The 18,049-nt window shown below is 36.1% G+C and overlaps 1 protein-coding gene across 3 annotated transcripts in view; it reads left to right on the forward strand.

The window, feature by feature from the left end:
• Positions 1-210: 210 nt before the first annotated feature.
• Positions 211-18,049, forward strand: part of LOC105033597 (uncharacterized) — a 30,081-nt gene continuing 12,242 nt past the window's right edge. For 2 of the 3 annotated variants that reach the window (XR_012136509.1, XM_010908461.4), the window contains exons 1-4: positions 211-387; positions 1,167-1,228; positions 4,042-4,178; positions 15,674-15,732. Coding sequence is in view for 2 of the 3 variants with exons in the window: in XM_010908461.4 (XP_010906763.1) it covers positions 385-387; positions 1,167-1,228; positions 4,042-4,178; positions 15,674-15,732 (261 nt within the window). In the remaining variant the exon portion in view is untranslated. Of the gene's footprint in view, positions 388-1,059; positions 1,229-4,041; positions 4,179-15,673; positions 15,733-18,049 lie in introns of all 3 variants that reach the window. The other variant, XM_073248131.1, reaches the window with a different exon arrangement.

An 18,049-nucleotide genomic window follows, 5' to 3' on the forward strand; every position in this document is an offset into this window, starting at 1 on the left:
CGAGATGACAGCTCCTTTCAGATATCAACACGCGGAGCGCACCCGGTATTCGCTCCCAGAACCGCTCCATCAATTCCGTCGCTGTCCTCTCACGATCCATTTCACGAAATGGCCCTCCGTTTGCCTTTATATTACAATGAATGGAATGAAATGCTTTTGATAATAAATGAAAGAGTAAGGGCATTTTACTTTCTGTGGTGGAAATAATTCCAGCTCCCTTTGGGACGCTGGTCCGGGGCCAAGTGAGAAGGGTGCGGAGAGGAAGAAAGGAAAGGGGCTGGAGAGAGAGGAAAGAACACATTTCCGAACCCTAATTCTCTTCTCTCCGACGCCTTTTCGATCGATTTTTTTTCGGATTTCTCGGTGTTCCTCGACGAACTCAACATGGTTAGTATCGTGCGATTTTTCCACACTATAATCGACCTCTCGTTCAGTTCTTGGTCAGAGATTCCGATCTCATGGCTATTTTTCTTCTTCCCATTTTTCTATATTCTCACGAAGTTTTCTTCCTTATTTTACCTATATTGTTCGTATTAGTTTTCCTTTCCTTTCGAGCAGTGTTATTGCTTGGGAATTCCTCTTTTGTTGATTTAGATGAATGATTTTGTGTGTGTGTGTGTGTGTATATATATATTATATTGGAATTTGTTTGATAAATTCTTATTATATTCTGTAGTTGCGTATCGTCTTGCTAATATGAATTTTTGGCCTACCCATGAATGGTTTGAAGTTATGTATATGCCTCTTCTAGATTATAAATTCTTTGCGGAACAATAAAAGGTGAAAGATGTTCTCTGCAGTCAAAGATTTCTTATTTGCAGCAAGTTTGGAGTTTTTGATAGCTAAAGTCTTCGAGCCAATTGCATAAAAGGAATACATTTCATCAATTTGAAGCTGTTTCCACAAAAAATTGAAATCTAAAGAACGCATATTTGCTGCTGAGTTGCTTATCATTTCGTAAATCTCTTGGTCATTTATTTCTTTATTTTTGATTACAAAATGGGTGAGCTGTGTTGGATCTTGAGTTTGTAAATATTCTTGCTATGAACTATGCTGCAGGCTTGAACTCAACGTTGCAAAAAGAAAAAAAAAATATTTTTTGCTAGCTCTTTTGACTCGAGTAAGTTCTTACTGCCTCTCAGTAAATTTGTATATATTTCTGACAGCATAAATTGGGAAGAGGACATCGTGACAAAGTTCAGCAGTTTATGGCAATAACTGGAACCAGGTATGCTTCTGATTAATGCATGTTGTCAAACTTCCTCAGTCTTATCTTTTTCCTTCAATTTTGCTAATGGGTCTGGATATGTTGGATCAACCTAGGTTTGTCATGGTTGGGTTCGATTGACATCATTATAGGCTATTTATTGATGGGAGTGGTATCATATTCTGCATGGATTCATTAATGAAGATTGAACATAAAAATAGTTCTTGCTCTGCATGTGAATTACATAATAATAACCTTGCAACCATTTTACAGTATTTTTATGCTGTCTCTCACACTGAAACAGAAGGAATAGGATTGGAAGGGGAAGAGTGAGAAGACTTTAGGTGCATATACATAATTTGAGCATAAAATGCAAACTCAATCATTCCACTGGTTTCTTGCTTGTCAAATTCGTAATTTGTGGGTGAACAAAATATGAATTTTTAATTTGTTATCTATTAACCACCCATTGATTCCATTCAACTGCTGCTGCGGTCATCTCTGATACTGCCAGTGAAGAAACCAAAATTTTAAACCCCCCCCTCCCCCACCTTTTTGTTTTTTTTTGGGGGGGGGGTGATGTGGTGGGGTTGCTAAGGACAATGTATTGACATGATTATAACAATTTTGCTATGGATTTATAATTGTGATGATCTAAAATTATAATTATTTATTATGATTTTGATATGAAAAATATTAAAAATTGATTTTAAAATTATTTTGTTGATCTAAATTATTCATATGTCTGAAGGTCAAAAGAAAACATAATGGCTCGTAACAGTAAAATGATGGTTTTTGGAGGAATTCATTTTAAAGTACTATTTCTTTTGTGTTTAAACTCTTGAATGCAGGATATCATCAAACAACAGTGGCCAAAATAGTTGCATATTAGCATTATGATGGATGTAGTATATATCGGTTGTAATTGATTTGTGTTTTGAATCTGGATGTATTTTAAACACAATGAAGGTTTCACGTAGTGGAACAGTTATTAAAAACATACCATATATGTCAAATTTGTTTTATTTTATATAATTCCTAAGGCTTGGAGGCTGGCTTTGAAGCCTCACCTTATCTTGCAATCCCCATGCCAAAAAAAGAAAAGAAAGAAAAAATAAACACAATTGCTCCCATTGTCCTTGGCTTTCATATTGTTTCCTCACATGCCCTGTGATTAAAAAAAAAAAAAAATTAACTGAGCAATAAAAAAGAAAGAAATCGCAATAAAAAAGAAAGAACTATATTTACTTGCTCTTCCTTTGTTTATTTATCTTTTAACTTGAATGATGTGTATCAAATAGATCACACATACTATCTCAGTAGATTCTCTCTCCTCTTTTTAATTTGGTATTGTTGACTCCCTATTCTCTCTTTAATTATAGCCTTGCATTTTATTCTGTCACGTGCGTTGCAAAAATCTCTCTTATGTTTAATCATAAACAGAACATCCTAGCTTGATAGACTCTCTCTTCTCTTTAATCACAACATTTTCATGGTTCTTTCACTTGCATGGGCATGGTAAAAAGAGAGGAAAAAGAAAGTAATATAGGTGGTAGTCTGACCATTATCATGGTAAAGTGGAGAAGTGAATCATCGGTATGAGAGAGGAGAATTAGGTTGTGAACGAGGATGGAAACTTTAAATGTGCTTTAGGAGATATATGGCAAGACATAATTGGGCATCTCACCAGATTTGGCTGTTCTATTATTGCCATCGAACTTTTTAATTTGACAACAATTTAAGTTTTCCAATACGATGATATTAAGCCAAATAATAAATGGTGAATGTTTCCTTTTTTTATTGAATAATAATCTCATTCCAATCTGGATGTCTAAAAGTATGAGATAACTACTATTGTTTTTCATTGACATAATTAGATCTAACTTGTCATTCTTGTGGGTATAGGTGGATGGTTTTCTGCTAGATTTTGGGGGTGGTGTGGGTTTTTTTTCGGGGGGTTGGGGGGGGGGGGGGTTGGTTGCACGGTGGTAGTGGTGGGGTGGGCAAGGAGTGGTGGGGTGGGCAAGGAGTAGTGGGGAGGATGCTTAGATTTTGGTGGTCATTCAAAGTATTTGGAGGGCTTTTTCTTTTGGAGGTGCCCTGGGTAGGCATCGCTTACCTCAGCTCCACTTGCTTCTGCCTTTGGATTTCCTATATCTCACAGTCATTAGATCATTGAAGCATGATTTCTCCTGAATTGCTTCAAGCAAAGAACCTTTCGATTTGTATTGAAGCCTCTTCTCTCTGTTACATTAGAGACCCATTCATTTTAGTCAGATTTTTCCTTTTGCTATTTTATGCCTTAGTCTACCCACCTTCATCTCCATCATGTTGATGACCTTATTCCATATTTGCTTTGCTATGGTTATTTTTATTATAACATTTTGTTTGATCTTAATTTTGCCTGAAAATCTTCCTCTTTTGATTATTTATGGGATTATTTATTATCACATTTTCTAAAACTCATTCAAACTTTGTCCCTTCACTAAATATAATATGTGGGTTTGATCCCCAATGAGAAATGCCATTCCTACTTGAAGCTTTTATATGAGTCCTCCATCATTATAGTCCATTAACAATCTTCTCCCTTTTCTGAAGTGATTCTAATGTCATTCTTAATTTCAAATTTCCAATTCCTTAGATGATTTGAGTCATTCAACATGGTCATTAATGTGTGATCTTAATTTATTTAATTTTTTATATTTTGCATCCTGTGCATGACCAGAATGTGTTGAATATTTAGTTAATTTCAGCTATTAGTTTGTTAATGTTATGCAATAATTGTTGTTTCCTATGCATTAAGATCTTATAAGTCATGCTTTTGGATGGTGCAGTGAGAAGGTTGCTCTTCAGGCTTTGAAAGCCAGTGATTGGCATCTAGAGGGGGCTTTTGACTTTTTCTATAGCCAACCACAAATTAGAGCAGTGACAGATTCTAGACATCTTGAAGAGCTTTACAATAGATACAAAGGCAAGTTATGTGACTTATTGTATCCCAGTTGAAGAAATATTACATTTTGTAACTGCTCCTTAGAACTTCTTTCGTACGTAAATAACTGGATTGTAATATGATAACAATATAAGGGTTGATTTGCTCAAACTTTTCATTCTCTCTTCTTAGTTCTGTTGTAAAGATCTTACTGTTGAAATCAATAGTTGGACTAATGCTTATGCTTTTGCTTTTGGATTAGCCCTTAAGCTCTACATTTTTTGATAATTTTATGTGTCGATGTATGGATATTTACATCGAAGTGTACCATTGACCTGAACTTATCAAGCTTTGGAAATTTTAAGAAGTAAGACTTGTGCTCCTGAACACTTGCTTCTCTAGCTTCAACCTTGTACATTTATAGACATCCCTAAGAAATCGAATCCCATTTGACACATGTTTATGGCTTGATAGCTCGAAATTTAAAGCACGTAAACAATTTTGTCTTCGGGGTTTTATTTTTCTGGGTATTTGTACCAGCATCTTGGAGGTGCTACATCATTTGTTATTTGTACTTAGGGTCAGGGTCACTGTGTTTTCTGGAATGTCATAATTCAGACCTTGTCTTCAATACTTTAAATGAGTAAATTGTGCATGTACCACATTGGGTAGGTAGTTCATATTTGGAAATAACAAAGGGAAGAAATTGTTTCAAATATTAGCATTTAAAACAATTAGCGTGCACCACTTGATATAGTTTCACGCATGATAACTTCCTAGATTATATGTAGCACCATACAGAAGTAAAGAAGGGAAGAAACAGTAACCAATTCTAGCATTAAAACAATTAGCATGCACTGTGTGATATAGTGTGATGCATGATAACTTGATAGGCTATATATAATGCCATTTGCATGACAAAACAGAATGTCATGTAAGTAAGATCTATATGCTATTATGTGTTTATCTTAGAACCATGCTAGGCCACCCCAGATTCTTAACAATTCTTAATATGCGATAGCATTTGTATTGTTTATTCTGAGAGAAGGTGTAAGACAGGGACTGTTTTATTTTATTTAGGATTTTATTAGTCAATACTGATGTAGGACAATAGGAGAGAGTTATAGAGAGGAGGGAAGATGTGGCCGGGGGGGCGGGGGCGGGTTGGGTAGGAAATAAGATGACTGAACTTGGCGTCAACCTGTCTATTCATTTTTTTTAAAGAAATAGCATACAAGTCTTTTTCTAGACCCTTGTTATAATTCACAAGCTTGACCAACAAGTTAATGAATTTTTATCCTCTTGGGACTCTTTACAAAGATAGCTAATTAATTTCTAAAACAGACAACTTAATCCTATTGGGAATCTTTAAAAAGATAGCTAATAAATTTCTAAAACAAACAACTTATTGACCCCTAACAACTCGTGGGTACTGTAGCATCACAAATCCCTCAACAGTCATGTGAATAGTAACTGACCCCTAAACTTACCTAAACTGACTCCCGGATATGTTTTTGAGTGGGTATTATTGGACTTCAAAACACTCTAATGATTTTGATCTAAAGGCTACAATTAAAGAAATTCAAATCAGCAAAATTCAGGCTATTGAATGCCATGCAATTATGTCTCGCATCATTCGCTTTGGCTACATGGCTCTTGTCCCTGAGTTCTTTCTCCAAAAGCTTGATCTTCCACTGAGTCTTTATGATTTGATTGTTTGTTTGATGTGCATTGTTTTACAAAGAAACAAGGCATGGATCATTTGTTTGATGGCGATCTTCAAGGAATCAAGCAAATCAGTGAGGAATGGATCTTCATTTGGCTTGATTTTGATCATTGATTTTACATTACTAACTTGATCTTGCCATGTATGCTCCTCGCATGGATTTTCATTATTTTGATCTTTTGGCTTTGAGAAGTCCAATGGATCATCAACTAACAGATTTTCAATTAACAAGTCTTAGATGGTGGTATTGTTGCATGATGGATCCTTATAAACTCTTCACATGATAAAACCAATCTTAGGCTCTTCACATATTAGTTCTTTGGCTTTGTCATCTTTGAGATTCATGATTTTTGGAATGATTTTAAGTTCAAATTAATGGTTTTGATGCTATTGATGTTTCTATCATTCCGGTACACCCTTAATCATGCACGACGTTGATCTTTAGGGACAACCTTACAAGGACTAGGTGTTATCGAACTTTAATATGCTCAAATTAATTAATAATATATAACTCTAAAATGATACAATTGGTTGTATGTATTTAAATATATATATCGAGATCTAGCATCTCTTTGCTTATCGATGTGTTCATAAATATCCGGATCATGGTATTTCGTACATGTCCAAACCGATCGGCACACCCTACACCGTACTGTAGCTGCAGGGAACCGGTCTCATTTAGATCGAATTTTTGAAAAATGGTCTGAACCAGACCGAATCGATCGGTTTGGTATGGTATTGGCCTGAACCCCCCGATATCGGGCGGTTTGATCCGCTTCGGTCCGATTTTCTTTATTTTTTTGTGTCATTGGATGGGATTTTTTTTTGATTTTTTATTATCAGTACGGGACAGTTCGGTATGATACGGTACAGTACTGTATCGATCGGCAACCGATATAGGTTTCGGTACCGAGTCCGCGAATCTTGATCCGGATCATTTGCATCATCAAGAGGAACATCAACCTCTCTCTATCCAAGCGGCATTATAGTCCTGTATGCTCATCCTATAAGGTATGCACACTAGATGGTAACCGGTCGCAAATCTCTTATTGAAGTGTGGCTCTGAGAGGTGTGCTCAAATTGATAGTACGATTGTGGCGGAGCTCATCTGAATATACCAATAGCAAAATCTGACCCATAAAAGGATGCTCTGGACTGTATAGGATAGTAGCTACTTGAAGATGATGCGTTGGGCGCACTATATCTATATCTCTATGGATCATAAGCTATATGTGACTGCGAACCATAGGATCCAGAATACGATGATGAACCTGATATGTCCACGGATCCTACTCTACATGTGAGGATATTTGCAGCTATATCGTATATTGAATGATCTCGATGGGTCCATTATCTGTATGCTATCGTATTCTCGTGGGCTCTACGAGCTCGTGCATCGTGATCCCTAGCTTGTGGGGTATACATAAATTGAGACTTATCAGTGAATCGAAGACCATCCCGTGGCTGTATATTATATACGGTGGTCTTCTGTCATGCACTCCCTTCCTAACCACTAGATTCAATACCATCAGAATTATCAATCATGCTCTCTCTGGTGTCTGAATCTGAGTGAATTAACTCCACTCTTTTCATCGAGACTGCAACTGCCTTTCCTTTTTCTGTCTCTGCTGAACAATTGTCTGCCCTTCTCTCTTGCCTTGCTTTGGCTAATTATGTTGCGAGGATGGATGTCCTCCTCTTTGAGATGCTATGTAGCATGCCGACCTTATCTAAGCATCTCTTGGTCAAATCTTTACGTTGATGTCTTGGACATGGAGTCATGCGATAAATGAGTCTCTAATGGCCCTTCTAGTTGTGGCTGATCAGTTGGGAGCCTACGTAGAATGTTGCCAATAGCCCATCACTCAGCATCCACCCTAATCTTGCTAGCTACAAAACTAGCTGGTCATGAAGGTGATTCTGACTCATAAAGCTTTGGCTTCTGCTGCTGGCTCACAGTTCATCTGATTATCGGATTTGTCATTACTAACAAATGCATCTACAGTTGGGTCTAAGTATTTCAGCTCAACTTCTTTTTGAATGCATTTCAGCCTTAACCTCAGATTGTGGTGAACGTATAAAAGGTCGTCGAGGTGTCTCTGTGTTAGATGGTTCCTTTTTTTGTTGTGGATGAGGGCGAAGGTCGATCAATTGTGCTCGCAATCACTTGAGGAGATCATCTAGGAGAGGATCTAGATGGTAGGTCGCTTTAGATTTTTTGCCAATAAATCAAAATGAATCCATCATTCAGTTGCAAAAGCATTGAGCAAAATTACGTATAAGACTATATCATAATGTACCATATTAGTTTCTATATAACATCAGGTAAGAGTTGTCGTCATTGATATCTAATCTATTTGGTTATCTTGTGTTTGATTATGATAGTTGATTTGTCTCCAAAACTTTCAGTGCCCTCTCTAAATATTTTTGCCCGTGAAAAATATACTTGTGAGCATATGTTACTGGTTGAAGATAGAGTTAACAAAAAATATACCACTTAACCTATCTCTTTTAGACACAGTTGCGATTTTTGGATTGAGCTCCATCTTATGTATCCCATTACGTAGGGTGATCAGAAGCTTCTCATCCATGTCTATCTCAGGTATGGTGTATTGGAACTCGGATTCAGGTAGTAAACTGTAGATTGATTTTATAATTATGTACGTAAAGTTGTATAAGTACAAAAGTAGTAATTTTATTGATTTCTTTCTTATTTGCTAGTTGCATGTCTTTATCCATCTGGTAGTCCCACCATCGTTCAATGATGTTGATGTACTCTTGGACATGTTTTCGACTGCCATCCTAATCTGATTTTCTGTGCTCTCTATCATGTGATATAAGAAGCACATTTGGGGATATCTCTTAATGTCTTCGGTCCGAAGCACCCCATATAAAGGTGGATAGCCTTTACTATCTTCTCGACCCTTGTTTAGAATGTCTGCCTCGTCCTTAAGTCCTTGATATGACTCTTTTTCATGTTGGTTTTTTTTGCTCTCCCGTCACTCGACATTGACAAACAGTTGATGCAGACCTGCTTTCTTATCTAAAAAGTTATCAAGTGCTATGTAGTTTATAGCAAACCAGGTCACACCTGATCTTAGGATCTCTCTCCTTGTGTATCTCCGCATAAGTGACAGGATGCATGTGTGGTTGTAGATGAATCTAGTGATATCCAACGTTGACTCCACTATTTGTTGCACTTCACGAAACTTTCCAATATTCATCAATATGAGATCAATACAATGTGCTGCACATAAGGTCCAACAAATCTACAATTGCCGCTCCATCAGGATCTCTCCTGTGGTCTTGTATTGTGGCCCATTATTGGTGACAATATGCACTATATTTTGCTATCTTATCTGATCAATTATCTCCTCCATCAATCTCAGAATGTACATGGCATCATGCACCTGATCAAAAGCATCACTTGACTTGTGGAACTATATCTTTCTATTATAGTATGTCAGAAAGTTGATGATGCTTCATCTAGTAGGACCAGTCCAATTGTTACACATTACCGTCGCTCCATATGTGGGCCACTTGTTCTGATAGGATGAAATCCAATTTTCTAACTTGTTGTCAAGAAGGTCACCATAAATTGTCTTTTGGTCTTAGAGGATCTACATCCAGTCTAGTAGTCTTTATGGCTAAAATGGCAGAGCGATAGTATGTGCTGCCTGTCATATTTGTTGGGATGTAGTTGAATTGAAATCAGGATCCAATAGCTCACCACATATATTTTTCTGTCATTCTTTAACATACTATCAATCCTCTGTTGCTTTGAATTATTGCTGGGAATCCAAGTCATAGATGGTGGCACCTGATGGAATCTCTCTAGATGAGTTCTTCCCACTGCCAAAATTTTCTAGTGCAAATGCAATATGGCTACCATCTTTATTGATGTTCCTCCAAACTGAGGAGGTCCTCCTGAACTCTGATTCTCCTTTGATAGTTGCAGAGCTTGATCCAGACTCATAATATGATGGTCCAAATCGAACCTTATGTCTGGCCAACTCCTCAAGCTATCACGGATCTTCTAAGCTTGCATCAATGGCAGCTTGGATCTATTGCCTCCTCGTCATTTGAAGTGGAGGTCTTCTCTGACTTCTTGGAGTGATAGGAAGATGGCTCTGTGGCTTAGCAGTCTATCTCTGTCTTCTTCTTCGAAGCCTTCTCTTTCACTACTTTGAAATCAATGAAATACTTCTAAATCATATGCCAGATCTCCTGTGGATATTTATGACACGTGGCTATATCGGGGTAGCTACTAATCAAGTGTTGCTTTAACTTAATTATCTCTCAAATTTTGTATTATATCAATTGCATTTCTAGTGGTGCTGATCCGAAAGCATTGGCTTGTGATCTTAATAGATGTCATACTCTGGGTTCTTCCTCGATGGATCCGTTCCTACAAGATTAAGAAGCACATCAATTTAGTATTTTTATAAATATAATAAAATTTTATTATCTTAAGAAAAATATATTTTCTACTGCTGAGAATGCTTCTAAATTATGTAATACATAATTATAATTTTTCATAATTATTTCTATTTTAAAATATTTTTAATAAAAAAATATTTTAAATATCATAAATTTAGAAAAATTTGTTTTGTACCTCATTCTAAATTATCCAATATGTAGTACTAATTTATTATAATCTTTTGAATTAATTTGATATTTATTAGTTATTTAATTTGAAAATTTTAAATTTCAAAAAATCAGAAAACTAATTTGAGCATAGATCCATATATAACCCTATCATAAATTCTATGTGTATATTTTTCTAAGCCCCTGCGCATACATGAAAAGATATTTATTTATCATTTTTATTCAAACTTAGGCCTAGGTTGCTATGTGCATGATGCATGAAAACTTTCATAAACAGACAATAAATTTATGCTGAGAGTAGCTTGCATGTTCTTAAACAATATTTTGATTTTATAGTTATTTTTCGAATTATATTTTTTAAAATATTTTTTAATTAAAAAATATATTTTTAAATTTAAAAATTATATACTTAACGAAAATTAATGATTTTAGCATCATTGTATAAATCATCCATAGATTTACAACATATAATAAAATCATGCCAAAATTAAAAATTTTGACATGATCTCTTGTTGTTTTTCTAATTTCTTGGAATATCCGGCCTCAAAAAAAAAAAAAAAAGAGGAGGGGAGATGGGGGAGAAGGTTACATACTTTTAGGGTCCGTTCTTTTGTAGGTCAAAGATTTGCATGAGAATCCATACTTTTCTGGATAAATATTTCTCAGGCAATATTTAGATAGAAAAATAATTTACCTATGTTCTTTTATACATAGGAAAGTGGCTTCGGAATTTGTTATCTATGTTCTTTTATATTACTACTTTTCTGGATGAGTTGGTAAAATTTATCCATATTTCTCGTGATATCCCTTATGCTTTTTAGATTTGACTAAGTTATTAAGCATTGAATGATGGAGATTTTAGAAATTGGGATGGGCATTTTAGGCACAACATTAAATGTTTACTTTACTGGCTGATGGAAAAATAATTTAGCCGCCCCTTGGATGAGTAAAACTTTCTCCCATTTTATGTGTAAATATTGCCCATGGTAAAGTAACTTACTTATCTTGAAAAATGTGAGAACATGGGTAAGTTGGTCAATGGGAAAATTGACCAACTTTCTCATGGTATTTACCCACAAAAGAAGGACCCCTTAATCCAATGTTTCCTCTTATTTTTGGGCTGCTTTTTGATTTTTTGAAGGGGAGATGTTGAAAAGAAGGGGAAATGGCTTGAGAAGGTTCGGAAGAGCCTTCCTAGCCATCTAACTTATTAGAATGATGGGTGAACGGATCTGAACCAGATGGTTTGGATTGGTTTAGGACAGTTTGGTCTGTTTTTCGAAAACCAGGGTGGAGCCATACCGATTTTGCCCCGGTATGTTTTGGTATGGGGTGTATCGGATGGTTTGGCTCGGTACGGTGTTCCATAATGCACCATTAATTCAAAAAATTAATAGATTAAGAGGAACTCGACACATATCTTTCAATTGTCTTTTCATACACATCTATAGCAAATTGTAACAAAATTGGGAACTTAGATAAAATTTGAAAAATACTTTGTGGGTTTCAAGAAGTTTATGTAATACATGATTTAGAAAAGAATTTGCGACGATGTCTGAATTAAAGTATGAACTTCTCTTTGTAAGAAGCTTATAGGCACTTGATCTTAAGATGCAAGAGCAAAAGACTAGTAGTCTACCATGACCAGAGTGATGGTGGCGATTTGCTGGTTTACTAGAAGAAATCTTAAACTGGAGTATGATTGTATCTTTCATTGTGCTCTGCATGTCTCATAGGAATATGTTTCTCATTTGGACCTGTCAGTAAATTCTTTGTAGATTCCACAATTCCTCAGGCAAACCATAACTTGTCATCTCATCTTCATCCAGAATATCTCAAAATCTAGGAAAAGTTTAGTGGTTTACTACTCCAAGGTTTGACTGCAACAAACAAGGGAGTTGTGGGTGCTCATCCACGGGCCAGCTTGGTTTGACAGTGGGCCTCTTTCTTGTCTAAAATTGTATTTCCCAAGATTTACCACTGATTCTTAGAATCTCAAGGGATTGAGCTTAGGTTGATGGTTGGTTGTTAAATTCTGCACTTTTCAGTAGGCTTTCGACGCTAACAATTTTACTACATGGTCAGATCCAATTTGATAATAAAGGGTTTGCATGACAATGATGATATGTCTTTGATGCTATTGAGATGAACTTGTCTTGGCTGGAGTTTTTTTTATGGTACAAACTCTAATTGCCACACATGCAAAATGGGTTATGATCTAAACTTTGTATTTTGATGTTCTGTTAAAGTCATTGCCTTTAACTTATTTTATTACTTGATGTCACAGCAACAATGCATGCTCAGCTTTCATTTTGATTGTTTATATAGCTGCATCAGTGTTTGGAGTTTTGTCAACTTTTATGATTTAACTTGTTAACTCTTTTGGGTGGTGTGTCAACGAAATGCGACAAGATTATATCAAACTTAACCCCTCCCCATTTTTCCTCTCCCCATAGTCAATCATAACACAAAACAGGACATGTTTGTTCATGTAATGCAACTTCAGGTCTCACTTATCACTGTGAACATGAAAACAAAATGCTCTCTCCTCTAAGGTTGTGGCATCAGCCATGCTTCACCAAGAGTGACATGAACTATGCCTATTTGTTTATCCATCTCCAATGTCTTGACAGCCATCATTTATCATGATTACCAGATTGATAATCCAAGGATTGAATCTTCTGCTCCTTCCAAATCATACTTTTTTCCCAATGACTACATTATTCACTCGTTGCAACTGTGCCTTTGCCAATGGCATTAATATCTAGTATATGAGCAGATGGGAGACTTAACTTGAATTTACTGGTCCATTAATTATGAATTCTGTTAAAACCACATTGTTAAACACCCATGATGGGATGGTGGCGTCTCGGTTTGTACATGGAATGTAGTGCCGAACATCCCACCCATCTTGGCAGCCATCTCAGTTGAGCACCATGGTAGGTACCCTCCATCCTCTCTTTTCCCCTTTCTTTCGTTCTTTTTCTTTCTTTCTTTCTTTCTTTCTCTTCTTCCTTCCTCTCTTCTTTCACTCTTCCATTTTTTCTTTCCTTTTTCTTTTTTCTTTCTCTTCTTCCTTCTTTCCTTCCTTCTCTTTCTTTTCTTCTTCCTTCCTTCCTTTCTTTCCCCTTTTCTTCGTTCCTTCTTTTCTTTCTTTTCTTCTTCATCATCATCTTTTTCTTCTTTCTTTCCTTTCTTCCTTTGTTGCTTCTTTGTTTCTCTCTTTATCCCAGCCTTAGAATGATTTCACCCTACTTAGGTGTGTTTTGGGCCCCTCCTTGTCCCAATTTCTGTTTTCTCATAGGAGCGAGATAGGATGGCAGGGACACCCCCCATCCCACTGGGGTTTAAAACCATCATTAATACTATATGGTCTCCACTGCTTTTCCATGTGATAAAGGAGACAGTAATGTGTAGCCTTTTTATGGTTTAAGCTCTGCTTTCTATTCTTCCAGAGGTGCCACTATGTAGGTTTTAGGATGAGATGTGCATGGTTAACAGTGTGACAATCTATCTTGTTTTGGGCCTGGTATTTGATGGCTGGATGCCATATGATTGTTGACTTTTTGTCATGATGTTGAAACACAACTCTAACTTTTAGTAGCTTTGCTGGTGTCATGCGATGATGCAAAGCACACATGTATGTCAATTTGCTAGTTGAATGTTTACAGAATAATTTTAGTCTTAGTTTCTAATCTTCATGTGAGTCAAACCAGAGTGGTCGAGTTCTTATAATTAATTTACAAAGCTATCCTGGTTATGGTCTGTGGCCTATCAAGTGTTTGTTTTCGCATTTGCACTTAAGTTGCATTGGTAAAATGGGAGCAACAACAGTTTTTGACTATATAAATGATCCTATTTTATTCACATGCATGGTATATGTCAGATTTTGTAATATTTGGTTGTTTTATAGCTTGGTGATTGCGGAGTTATCTTGACGATCAACACTGTTCTACTAATCTGGAACCACCATTCTGTCCAATGTTGTATGCTTGACTGCTGTTTCAGAGGCATTTTCATGCATGCACTTGATTCCCGTGGTACAGAAATATTTGAAATTTATTGCTGCTGAGTTGTCTTGATGCAGAAAGTACCCATTTGAATCTGGATGCCTTTCTTTATAGCATGTTTTGAACTCCCAAACATAATAGCTTTGTGATGCCTCTGCATTATAGTGATGGACTAAGATAGGAAATGAAATGATGTAGAAGTTGGAGAAATTAATTGGAGACGGTGACACCAAATCCCATAATTATGTAATTTAGAAATCAATCTATAAATTGTTTTTGGCATTTTGAAATTATAGGGACGGTGGATTTAGATTCCTTAATTTTATCACTTTGTTAGTATTATCTACTTATCAACTCTGACATGTGGTGAGGAATATTGCAGATTTAAGATAATCAAGCATCCATAGAGGAGTCTTAACGATGTTAATCATGGAATACTATGTCAGCCATTTCCAAATTGTTTTTTTAAAGATATCCTGTTAAAAAAAGGAATCACGGTTTCAGTCTTTTCCTTTATGACCCACTTTTTTTCCAGTACCTTCTGTTTGATACCTCCCTAACTTTCTTCTACTTCATAATCATTTGAAGTTGCCCTGACTGGAAACAATTTAGTGGACTTTTGCTTAATGGTTAAGATATAATTGATTGCTTCCATAGTAAGGAGTGATACTATAGAGTGGAGAATTTTCGCTAATTTATCTATGATGAACTTCCTGTTTCTTTGTGACTTGCTGTTTGTTCATGATGCATTTCCAGATAATGAAATTGAGGAAGAAAATGTTTGGGATGTAAGATGGTTGAACACCTTTTTGGTAACTTGTTCTTGAAGTCTATCGTCCTTTTTTTCTAATTGATCACTTCAGCTTTTAGTGCTATATGATTGATATAGTTCTACTGGTAAAAACAGTCTTGGGAGTTGGGACTAGGATTTTGTTTCATCATCGTCATTGTTCTGTTTGTGGTGGAAATTTTGCATGGGCAGATTGAAATCTGAAAAAACCAGCAAAACTATAAGCCGCATTAAATATTAAGGAGCTGGTCAGAGTGATGATCTGGAGATTTAACATTAAAGGAGTTTGGTGACTATGGGCACTATCATAGTCCCATCCCCCACCCCCCATTTGTTTAATTCAGTCTAACTAGTTTATTATTCTTTGGATGATAATTCTAGCAAACTTCTTTGACTTTTGCAGACCCTTATGTTGATATGATCATGGTTGACGGTGTATCTCTTCTTTGCAATGACTTGCAGGTGAGTTTTTGGTTAGTTGTATTTTCTTGTGTGTTCTCATTTTATGTCCTCTTCTTACCATACTTCCACCTTCTGCACCAATTTATTAATATCCTTGTCAATTGATTTACATTTTCTAAATATTGTACAAGTTTTGGCTTATATAGTACTTCTTAGTTCCCCCTTCCCCACCCTGAAAATCTTAACAAAGCAATTCGAAAATGCTGAGCTTTTTTTTTTTTTTTCTCAATTAAGGGGATAAATGCCCACAAGTTCAGTATTTTGTTTGAGATCCTTTGATGAATTTTACGAATACAAAGCAAGTATGCAAAACAATAATCATAACTCACAAGTCAGAAGGCTGAGAGAGAGAGAGAGAGAGAGAGAGTCAGCATAAGTGTTAAAATGTAATTGCTTGGCACACGAAAGGATATCTTCTATATGAAGCAAGTAGGAAAATAGGAAAAGATCAGATAAGAGAATCTGCAGGAATAGAGTTGTATACCTAGATGGATATTTCTTTTTTGAGGACTCTCCCTTTTAGTTTTCTTCTTTAGTCAAAATAGAGCATTAGAAACCAGCAACATGTTCAGAATTTGCTGTTAGAAAACAGGAAATTTGATTCAGAAATTAAACGCATAATTGTAGATTTATGCATTGCTCTTTTTGAAGACTTGATCTTATTTTAAATGGATCTTATCCGTGTATGTGAAGGAAAATTGAGTGGATTTCTGATTGGGAGTGCCAAGATGCTTGGGGATAATATTTGTAGTTTGCACTTGTTTTCTAGAGGAGAATGCTACTGCAAACTGCAAAAGCCAAAATAAAAAACAGTCCCTGAATATCTACTGCTCGAACAAAAATTCTGCAGATCGGGAGTTTTAATTTAGGCAGATGGCCCTTTATTCTTAATGCAGAGTATAGCATGTTTTTGTCATGCAACAGAGATTTGTTAATCAGTGTGTTCTTGTATCATTGTCTTTGGAGATTAAAATTGGCACCAAAGTTATGCAATGGAGATTCATTAATCAGCATGCTTTTGTATCGTTGTCGTTTGGGGGTTTAAAATAGTACCAAAGGTGGGTCATAATGTAATATGTTTGCAAGGTTTTCATCTCAGCCGGTATCTTAGCCGAGATACCAGGTTTTATTGGTACAAGGGGCAGTCACTGAAATGATAAAATCTGTATCTTGATCCAGATTATATTTGCCAATATAGACTGATATATCCCAATATACTGGTGATATCATATCAAAAGATTGGCCGAGATTGCCTAATTCGCCTTTTAGAAGCTTAATTTTCTTAAGTAAATTGTTAAATAAACTGTCTTAAAGCTGTGCTTGGATGCTGGTCAAAGGGCGGATGGTTATCTGATGAACCAGCCAAACACCACTCAAAAAACGATGAACAAACTAATTCAGTCAACAGGTGAAAAAGTACTTAACTAGGTTAAAATTATTTCAGGGGTTGGTGATTTAACTTTAACCCCCAAAAGGTTTTCTTTTTTCCTCTGTACATTTTTACTTTATTCACAACTTTATCCTACTAACCATGAGAGCACCAACCAAACAGCAACTAAAGTTATTTCATGTGTTAGTTGGTAAGGGAGTGAATATCGATGGTTAAAAGTTTTTCAAGGGGTGGTTAGCTATTCGGCGTCCAAATGTAGCCTAACATGGAATCTAGTCAGGTTTATGATATTAACTGAGATCTCAATAATCTTGGTTCCTGTAATATTGTTGGTTGGGATTTGCAAAATCTTGTCTTTTCCTATTTTTACAGAACTTCATATCTTGACCGAGATAGACTGAGATCTCGGCATCAGACACCTTCTGAGGTAGCTGAGATCTCAGTAATCAAACATCATGTTTGTTAGTGAGAATTCTTGCATACAATTGAGAAGCGAGCATTGTTGGTGTTTTTGTTTTTTTGTGCTTTTTTTTATTTTGGGGGGGTGGGTGGGTTGCGGGTTGGTGGTTGTACCCTTTCCTTGGCTACCCTTTCAATGTCATGAAACATGGGATAGTTTTTGCTAGTAAAATCCATGCTTAAAAAATGCAATGCCTGCATGACAGAATTATGTAATACTCTGCCATCAGATTAAGGCAAATGGGGCTAATTGGGCCAAACAACACAGCACTTCACTATCATTGTGACTGTGTGTGTACTTTGGGTCATACACTCTGTTTGTGATCCTTCATATGACAACGATGTGCTCGATCTGTATGATATGGTATCCCGCTTGCACCTCTGTTCCTTCCAGGTGTAACTTGTGTACCCCAATTTAAGGGGTGATCAAAAACCTGGAACACCTTATGGAACTTGAACTCTTGACTA

Source organism: Elaeis guineensis, chromosome 13, assembly GCF_000442705.2.
Source record: "Elaeis guineensis isolate ETL-2024a chromosome 13, EG11, whole genome shotgun sequence".
Lineage (NCBI taxonomy): Eukaryota > Viridiplantae > Streptophyta > Magnoliopsida > Arecales > Arecaceae > Elaeis > Elaeis guineensis.